General features: G+C 36.3%; 1 protein-coding gene across 2 annotated transcripts; it reads left to right on the forward strand.

Moving 5' to 3' along the window:
* The first annotated feature begins 3,860 nt into the window (after positions 1–3,860).
* On the forward strand, positions 3,861–5,973 carry LOC126593205 (probable pectinesterase 15). Of its 2 annotated transcripts, none has more exons than XM_050259145.1 (5): positions 3,861–4,313; positions 4,423–4,594; positions 4,683–4,889; positions 5,096–5,346; positions 5,570–5,973. In XM_050259145.1, exons 1-5 carry the CDS (start codon positions 3,895–3,897, stop codon positions 5,829–5,831), a joined length of 1,311 nt encoding a protein of 436 aa, XP_050115102.1. In that variant the 5' UTR covers positions 3,861–3,894; the 3' UTR covers positions 5,832–5,973. The 2 variants fall into 2 exon arrangements, with proteins under 2 accessions (XP_050115102.1, XP_050115103.1); XM_050259146.1 differs by having other exon boundaries at positions 3,862–4,313; positions 5,588–5,973.
* Positions 5,974–10,637: the final 4,664 nt, after the last annotated feature.

Raw genomic sequence — 10,637 nt, forward strand, 5'->3', positions numbered from 1 at the left:
TCTTCTCTCGTATATTCTCTTCTTTCTGTGCAATTTTGGTCGGATTGCTCTGGTGGTTGGGGCTTTTTGGTCTGCCTACTTCATCTCGGTTCAAACTCTTCCTCCTTTCTTAAATTTTATAATTTAGCCTAGTAAGGCACTAAAAGTATATAAATTTTTCAAGTAATATATCGTTACCAACATATTTCTTAATAATCCAAATTTCTCTCAACGATATGGAGGTGATAAATTTGTTCAACTACTGATAGCAAGAAATCCTAAATTGCAGGAGGGGAAGTTGTTATTGTATGAGTAGGGTTTTCTCCCCTTTTATTTCTATTTCCTTTCCTTCTCTTCTCTCACACTTTGCTGGTTGTATTATTGTCTCTACAAAAAAATTAATATAAAACGATGTGATTTAATCGTAACCGTTCAACTAGGAGGGAAGGGAAAGAGGGAGAAAATCCTCTTTCTTATTGCGTACAAATGGCCTCATGGTCGCTCTGTGTGGGAGCACTGGCGGAATAGACTCATAAAATTACAGTAGGGTTTTGGTTGTGCCTTAATGTTTTAAAAGACTTGTCTTGGGGCGCGCCTAGTCGACCTTGAAAGCTAGGGTGGTTTGCCGCATCTGTTTTCCAGGAGTCGGCGTAAGACGTCGCGGGAGCACGCCTAGGTGGCAAAGGCGCGCGCCTCAGGGCGTCCATGTGTTTTTTTTGTATTTTTTCAATTTTTTGCTTTGTATTTTATTTTTATTTTTTGTAAAAACCCAAAGCCGTGCCCAAGGGAGAAGATGAACAAGACATATGGCGAAGGTTTTTTTTTCCCTGATTTTTCATTTTTTAACAATTGTTTTCTCTTTAAAATTTAAATAGACAACACTTTGTAGACATTTATTACCTCACTAACTCTTTTTTATTACTTTTATTTTTTATATTATTTTTAGATGGATAGATAAACATCTTTTTGTTTCTTATTATTCTCATCATCCCAACAGAAAAAAAAATTAAAAAAATGGAGAAGATAAACATCTTTTTATTTTTAGGAAAAATAACATTGATGATACTTTTAATATTTAATTTTTTTATTATGACAATACATTTTAAACATTTTAAGAAAAGAGAAAAGTTAAGGGATGACATCATTGACATTTTTACTCTGAAGTGTAAATTACACAAAATACCCAAACGCCTACAATTCTTTGCTAAAAAGGGCCTACGATTCTCCGGAGGATATTGATCGAGTTCACTTGTATCCCACCCTGCCCAACTTGAAGCTGTAATCGAAGTCGAAAAGCAAGCCGCGAGGGATTTGATTCGTGACAAGAAAAAGGAAAGAGCTTGGATAGCATTAAAATTTTCTCTTTCTGATTCGCAGACATGATCAAAGCCTGGAAGCTAGAGCCGCCTTCCTCTTCCTCCTCAATTATTTCTATTGCTTCCTTGTTCCTCAGTAATCTTTTGTATGCATGTACGTATGAATTTGTCTAATTGTTGAATTTGTTGCCAAATTCAAGAGCCCATTTATTGCTTTCGGTGGCAGACATAAAAAAGGGTCAAAGGCAATTTATGCCTTTAGGCTCACATTAAAAAAAAGCAGAGAATTAGAAATGGTGAAGATGCTTTGTTTTGGTTACGACCCAGAACAAAAAGAAAGCTCCATTTTTTAGAGCACAAGACGCAAACAAGCAGAGAGTAAAAGAAAAGCCATGGACAGCCTCATTCGAAGAGAATAAGAAGAGCTCCTGCTCTCCACATTATGTAAGCAATCACTCCATCAAATCCATGGACCTCCAGATTTTTTTTTGAGGTTGAATTGATTGGATTTTAAAATAGGAAACTAAATAAAATAGTTTGAAAACTTGGAGTTTTAACGATAAGGATAAAATAAAGGTTAAAGTAAATAGTATAAGAATTGATTTTTTAGTGTAAAAATATGGTTTTTCGTTAAATTGAACAGTATCAAAAACTTTTCATTAATGTTGCCTTCTAAAATTTGATGTATAATTTCTTCACATCTTCATTCCGTAATAGAGAAATCGTTATTTTTTATGCGGAAAGAATGATACATGCATACACAGTTGAAGTCAATTCCCTCTTTATAAAGCACTGTAAGTGGTTAAAGAGCCTTAGTGGAAAAAAAAAAAAACTCTTTAACCACTTGCTCTAATAATGGGTAAATTGAACCATTCACGTGAGTTTATAGTTATGGTTTGCACTGATTCTACAAAAATGGTCGATGACGGATTAAACTGATTCTGCAAAAATGGTCAAGGACGGTTTGAATTGATTCTACAAAAATATCGATGACGGGTTGAATTGATTTTGCAAAAATATCGATGACGGGTTAAGCTGATTTTACAAAAATGGTCGAGGAAGGGTTGAACTGATTATGCAAAAACGTCTGAGGACGGGCTGAACTGATTCAGCAAAAATTGTCTATGACGGGTTGAACTGATTCTGCAAAAAATGGTCGAGAATGGGTTGAATTGATTCTATAAAAATAGTCGAAGACGGGTTGAACTGATTATGCAAAAATGGTTGATGACTGATTAAACTGATTTTGCAAAAATGGTCGAAGACAGGTTGAACTGAATCTACAAAAATAGTCGAGGACGTGTTGAACTGATTTTACAAAAATAGTCGAGTACGGGTTGAACTGATTCTACTAATAAAGGATACAAATTGATTCTGCATAAATAGTCGAGGATGGGTTGATCTTAAGGCACATATTAATTTTGTTAAAGTTGTGAGAGTTGTGTTCTATTAACAGCCTTAAAGCTTTAGGGGTATGGTTGGCAATTTAAAACATTATTTCTATGTTTTTGGGCTGAGCTTTAGTTGTTTTTATGCTTTTGTCTCTTCTTGACATGTTTAAAAACTAGTGGAGTTTTTTGAAATATATTAAAAGTTTTTGTCTCTATATATAAAGTTCTCTTCTTTTTATTGTTTTTTTACCTTATATATTCTTGTCTTAAGAGATATCATATCATATTATCTTATTCCTCTTTTTTAAGACTACATATCTTACCCTAATATTACTCAAAATATACCTATAAATAGTCACTTAAGACTCTAGATGTCTAACTCTATTTGTTTGTTTTATTTTTTTTGAACAAAACTGACTCTATTTGTTTGATTGTTCGATTAATTTGATTACTTGGTTAAATTTGTTGACTTGTGCACTTTTGAATGATAATGAATAATTTTACAAAGTTTATATTTATATGTACATTATACATTATATATATATTAAAGAATTTCGTCTAGACGGGATTATCCATGAAACTCCTCGCTCACGCCTTCACCTTTTAAAACATTGCTGTGCCTATCCATGGGAGTGGTATAAATTACAAAGTCGGATTCCGGTTATGTGTAGCCACCCAAACAAGTGGTCCGGGGGCGGTTGTACACCAGAAATTCTCACATTGCAGTGGCGGTGCCATTGATTGCAAGTCACTTTTTTCTTGAGTAACCATGATCAAATCAAGCTAGGAATCCCACCGCCCCAAATTTGTTGCTAAAATAGTCAAACACCAATATTTCAAAAGATAAAATTAGAATTCAAGTTCAAGTCTCATTGCATCACCACACATGCCTGATCTGCCCCCATTTCATCATGATTCATGTCCAAAATCTCTCAGAAGCTTTGCGTATGCATCTTCCAACCACCATGACCTCCCCACCTCTCTCTCTCTCTCTCTCTCTCTCTCTCTCTCTCTCTCTCATCACCAACACTCTTAAAAGTATAGATTTTGTAATCACCTTCATACGCACAAACATCATATAAAGCCGCCCCATACAATTCTTAGCTCGCACGCCAATCATCACTCACCTCCTTTACAACCATTTTTACATAAATAATGAACAAATAACATAAATAAAATCTCAACTAATTACTCCCAAAACCTAACCCATGACAACCAAAACAACCCTTTTCTTCTGGCTCTCAGCCTTTGCCATTGCACTCCTTTCCACTTTTAAATGCCTCCCCCTCACCCCCTTTCTTTCCCCAACTTCCATTATTTCCGAAAGTGCTCGAAACAGCTTCAAGCTTGCCATATTTGATCAGGTTTTCGAGCAAACCGGTGAGAGCTTACTGTCCACCCTAACAAGCATTGTGGCTAGACACCACCACCACCGTCAGCGTAGGCATACATGTGACCAGACCAAACGGAAAAACTCTAGATTCATGTCCGAATACAATGTATCCCTTGTTTTGACAGTAGGCTTCAAAGGTTGCTCAAATTTTAGTAGTGTCCAAAATGCGGTTGATGCTGTTCCGGAGCTTAGTATTAATAGAACCCTCATCATAATCAACTCCGGCATTTACAGGTATATTTCAAGACCCTAAACCCTAAACCCGAAACGGAATCTCATTAATATTTCAAGACCCATTTATGTAAATTACAAACTATACGATGACAAATATGTATGATGGTAGGGAAAAGGTGACAGTGAGTGCTAACAAGACCAACTTGATAATTCAAGGACAAGGTTATCTAAACACTATCATAGCATGGAATGACACTGCAAATTCTACTGGAGGGACTGCTTTTAGCTCTTCAGTTGCCATCTTTGCTCCTTGTTTCACTGCCTACAACATTAGCTTTCAGGTAAAGAACATGTAAACTGTTTCGTATTTTAATTTTAAATGTGGGATTTCAGTTTGTAAATTATTTTCTTTTGTTTTTATTCGAGAAGAACACAGCTCCGCCGCCAGCTCCGGGAAGAATTGGAGCACAGGCAGTGGCCCTGAGAATTGCAGGAGACCAAGCTGCATTTTATGGGTGTGGCTTTTATGGTGCACAAGACAAGCTTAATGATGATCGTGGGAGACATTATTTTAGAGAATGTTTCATTCAGGGCTCCATTGATTTCATTTTTGGAAAGGCTAGATCACTATATGAGGTAGATCACAAGGAAACTTTTTCTTAAATTTTAATCACCGAATGGCGTGACATGTCAATATTTTATCTGTCAGATAGGGGTGGTGCTATCTACACATCCCCTTTTACCTTCCACACACCTTATGTTAATGTTTGTTATTTCATTTGATCCGACGGTATTAGCACTCATTTGATACTAAAAAGGCATTTCACATAATGTTCCAACAGGGGTGCATCCTTAACTCCATAGCAAATGCAGTCAAATCGGGGATAAGCGGAGCCATCACGGCTCAAGGAAGGCAGTCGATGCAGGAGCAAAGCGGGTTTTCCTTTGTGAATTGTAGCGTTGGAGGAAGTGGGACAGTGTGGCTTGGTCGAGCATGGGGAGCTTATGCGACTGTTGTGTTTTCGAAAACATACATGTCTGATGTTGTTGCTTCAGATGGATGGAATGACTGGAAAGACCCCTCCAGAGACCCGTCAGTACTAATTGCTTAATTCCTCCTCATTGCTTTTATGTCCAAAAGTTAAATTGCAACTTGTATGGCACGGTACACTGCCACAGTAGTGTTTCGTACCAATAATACAAAGACACAGAGATAAATTAATGCATATTCCTGTATTATTGACACGTTATGCATTGTGACAGTGTACTCATGTCAAATAAGTTGTTCTCATTTTCTTTGTCTTGTAATTCCAAAGAAAATTATTTGAATGCAGGACGGTATTATTTGGGGAGTACGATTGCATGGGGTCCGGTGCGAATTATACATATAGGGTTTCGTATGGAAGGCAACTGAATGAATCTGAAGCAGCTCCTTTCTTGGACATTTCGTACATTGATGGAAATGATTGGCTTTTACATCCTCCACTCTTCAACCTTCATGATGATCACAATCTCAACGATCAATGGACTCGTACATTCAAGTATTTTCGTAGCGTTTTTATTTATCAAACATTCTGATACGCTGTGTCGTCCCGTCAACCTTAAGAAACATATAATGCTTGTATGTGTTTTTTTTTAACTAGCAGTCTTGTATTATAACATACCATACTAATCCAGTGAATAAGAAGTGAAGTGACTTTTTAAAATTGTATTCTCTAAAGATACGTGACTTATTGTTGTTAATTCCACAACGATATTACCGACCATGTAACCCATATATTTAATTTGGTTGCTGTGGATTATGTAATGTTGTCATCCGATGCAAGTTATGATTTAGCTATATATGAGTGGCTTAGAAATTAGAATAATGACAATCTTCGTGATGGATATGAGTGGCTTTTACATTCTCTCCAACCTTTCATGCTAGACGTTTGATAATTTCTCCCTGACCAGAATAACAGATTTCAATGAAGGTCAAAGTTTAAGATGGCTGCTCTCCACTAACCACAACGATAGATTGTGACTCTCTCTTTCATCCATTGACGTCTAAAAGATAAGTTTTGTCCAAACAAAAAGGACTACATTCGACCCAATACCTTAAAGGAAGTGAGTTTCACACATCTTTATTAGCTTCTTACGAACATTCCTTTATTTATGACTATCAAATTGAGTAAGTCAAGTGAACTCAACGGCTATGGTTAAACCGGGGTGTATAAGAGGCTAACAATGTGGAAATCACTTCCCTACCTTAATCGTAGAGTCCCATTCTCCTAGATTTCAGGGTCCAACAAAGATGTGGTAGCCTACCATTTGATTTGAATCCAACGTGAAGGAGAAAGAACAACAAAAAAAGTTAAATAATCACCTACCGTTAGATTATGATCGAATCCTGGGTGACTACAATTTTTTTGAACACTAGGACCTAGGAGAATAAGTCTACTTAATCGTGTAATTTCTCCGACATTATTTTCTATTGCCATATCAAGGATAAGATTTAAACCTTATGGCCCTGTGTACCCAAAACAAATGCCTTTAACAGATTGCAAGCCAAAAACCGTTGTGCATCCTACATCGAAATTTTTGGACATTAGATAAATATTGAACATCTTAACTAGTGTGCATGAAACACTGAGAGCATACTATCCTTAAAATTTTACTGATGATCTTTCTCTCTATAAATAATAAAGATCATGATGGATATCTCAAATTAGTAAATTAATTTTATTTTTTGTTATATTAAATTCCAATTTCCGTATTGAGATTTTTATCGTTTAAGAGGCTTTGTACAAACCAGAATGCATGATGAATGAATGTTAAAAGGCCATTTCATAATTATTTTATTTGTAGTTTCTTTGAAAACCAAAAAATTATTTGGTGACCAAGTTCAGTATTTAGTTTTCAAAGAATTGAAACTACTTAAAAAAAAAAAAAATGATAACTACCAAAAATTAAAGTCCAATTTTCAATTTTTTTTTCAATTATTTTTGTAGCTTTTCTCATTCACCAATTTTACATCACAATACATGCATTTCACTCTAGTTTCAAGTCTAGGTATCTGGGACGTTTCAACTTGCACCCAGCCGCTCGACTCTTTTTTTTCGGCACGAGCCTAGTCCATTTCCGGGATAATTGGACGGCCTTGGAACTACTGACCTAATTTTCACAAAAGATTAATATTTTTTTGTTTTGTTTTAACAAATGATTATATCTACACTAAGGGAGTGGGGGAGTGAGCTAAACCTCACACTGGACTAGTGATAATAATGTGTTTCAAAGTCGCATTTGGCAAAAATGTAACCTTTACCTCTCACTTACTAGTGAAAAAGAATACTACTAGACTGCAATACCAAGTGACCACAAAAGATTAATCTCAGTTTTGAGAAATTCGTCAAAAAGTGTTATAGACTGTTGCACAGCCTTTTATTCGATGACTTCAAATTCACAATTTCTTTTTTTTTTGAACAACAATTCACAATTTAACCTCAAGAGGAATTCCATTTTCCGATTTGCACATAAAATAAAAATTAAAAACTATATTTGATAAAAAAAAAAAAAACTAAAAACTATAAGAGAATCAAGGATTGATCAAAGTATAATAGTGCAGATAGAGAAAATTAGAGCGTGAAAATCTTTCTTTTTGCTTACTCTGCAATGTCATTTGTACCTCCTCACTCCTCTCAATTGCTGATTCATCTCTCTGTTGTCAGCCCTGATCTCCATGGTGCTACCAGAGACGCTGCTGCCTTATCTTGTGTAAGCCTTCCTTCTTAGAAGATGAAAGAAGTCAATTTAGAAGAAGAGGAAATAATGGCGATGGAAATGCTCGAGAAACAAGGTCAAGAAATGGGGCTGATGAAGGGTTGACACTGTTGGTGTGTAACCCTTCAGCTGAAGCTTGGCGGCAAAGATCAAGTTTCATGTTTTATTTCAGTTTGAATGTGAGCCATTGGATCATAGTCCACATGGCAGATTAATCATGTATCTAGCCTAAGTAATAGAATAAGACAAGTGGCATCATCTCATAGGATGATAGCAATTAATGGTTAAGATTGTATTGTATGTTGGTGAGTGAAGGATCTCCCTTCCTTTCCTCATATAACGGTTATAATGTATTTGTGTGTTGAGCATGAAATTTGAAGAGACATTTTTTGCATCATCTTCTCTCTAACACTCTCCACCATTGAAGAGAATCTCCATTGAAATACATATAAAAAACACACAAACATTAACATGGCCTCAGAGCTTGGTTTCACTGTCTAAACTGGGCGTGAAATCTGTGAGTGCGATTGAGCTACATCTTTGAGCTTCAATCGAATCTGGAAATTGAGATTACTTGAATCCAAGTCTAACATGGATGGATCTGGTAATGTCGAGCTTAGAGCTCCAGTGTTCAATGGATAAAATTATGAGTTCTGGAGTATTCGAATGAAAATCATTTTGAAATCTCATGGTTTGTGGGAGTTGGTTGAAAATGGGTTTGAACCTCCAGATCTGAAGTCTAAGGAAGCTGCAGTCGACGAGATGAAGAAGGAGACGTCAAGTGAAGTGTCATTCAGTGAGATTTTGATGAAGGATGCTCGTGCGCTTGGGATGATTCAAGGCGCAGTCTCGGACCAGATCTTTCCCAGAATCGTGAATGAAGAAACATCCAAAGGAGCTTGAGATGTTGTAAAGGGTGAATTCCGAGGTGATAAACAAGTAAGAAATGTAAATTGCAAGGGTTACGTAGAGATTTTGAATATACTCGTACGAAGGATAGTGAACCATTAACTGTATATCTTTCTCGATTGTTTGATATCATTAATCAAATGAAAAGTTATGGAGAAGAATTATCTAGGGAGAGAATTGTGCAGAAATTACTGATTAGTCTTCCAAAAACATATGATGCAATATGTTTTGTGATTGAGCATTCTAGAGATCTTGAAACTATTAAGGTTCAAGAAGTTATGGCTTCTCTAAAAGGATTCGAGCAAAGGCTTGGTTTACATACTGAGTCTTCGACTGAGAGAGCATTTGCAAGTTGAAATGTAGCATCTAAGGGTGCCAGAAGTGGTGGAATTTTTGGGAATCAGAGGTCTCAAGAGAATTGGAAGTCAAAGGGAAAAGGTTGGGATCATAAGCCAAACTTTGTTCAGAAGCAGAATAACACTCAAAGAAGTTGGGATCACAAACCCAATTATTCTCAGAGATAGAATAATACTCAAAGGAATTGGGATCATAGGCCTAATTATGCTCAGAAGCAAAACAACTTTAAGAGTGATTGTAAATGGTGTGACAGGTTACACTATGGGAAGTGTTGGTATGAAGGTAAACCAAAATGCATAGGTTGTGGTAAGCCAGACAATTCTGTGAAAGATTGTCATGAGAATAAAGGAGTGCAGAAAGTTAATTATGTAAAGCAGATGGGAGATACAAGATCATTGTTTTATGCCTGCAATGCAGTGACAGATGTGAAAGTCAATAACTCATGGTACATTGATAGTGGTTGTAGTAACCACATGACAGGAGATGAGAAACTGTTGGTCAATGTTAAGAGAAATTTGACTTCTAAAGTAAAGATGGGAACTGGAGAAATTTGTCAAGTGACAGGAAATGGAACCTTGGTGATTGAGACTAAATTGGGAAGAAAATATATACAAGAAGTAATGCTTGTTCCTAGACTTGAGGAAAATCTTCTCAGTGTAGGACAAATGATGGAAAACGGTTATTATTTGTTGTTTGGAGGAGATGTAGTTAATATTTTTGATGGTTGGTCACTGGATAATTTAGTAGTGAGGGTGCATATGACCAACAATAAATGTTTTTGACAATGTTGCCTGCAACACAGTATGTACTAAGAGCAGGTGTCACACATTGCTCTCAGATATGGCATAAGAGATTGGGTCATTTGAATGAGGGAAGTCTCAAGGTACTTGAAGAACATGAGCTGGTGCACGGATTGCCTAAATTAGAAATGTCATCAAGTGTGTGTGAAGGTTGCATGTTAGGCAAACAACATAGGGACTCATTCCCTTCTCAATCGACTTGGACAACTAAAGATCCACTGGAGTTGATTCATACGGATATCTATGGTCCAATGCAAGTAGAGTCTCATTTTGGAAACAAGTACTTCTTGTTGTTTACAGATGACTGTACAAGGATGTCATGGGTGTACTTTCTGAGAAATAAGTCTGATGCGTTTGAATATTTCAAAAAGTTCAAGGCAATGATTGAGTTACAATGTGGATATAAGGTTAAATGTCTTAGAAGTGATCGAGGGGGAGAATTCCTTTCTGCAGAGTTTGGCAGACACTGTAATGGACAAGGAATTCAGAGACAATTAACTATGGCCTACACTCCTCAACAAAATGGAGTGTCTGAAAGAAAACTTTCATATGCATTTGG

This window comes from Malus sylvestris, chromosome 12 (assembly GCF_916048215.2).
Source record: "Malus sylvestris chromosome 12, drMalSylv7.2, whole genome shotgun sequence".
In the NCBI taxonomy this organism is placed as follows: domain Eukaryota; kingdom Viridiplantae; phylum Streptophyta; class Magnoliopsida; order Rosales; family Rosaceae; genus Malus; species Malus sylvestris.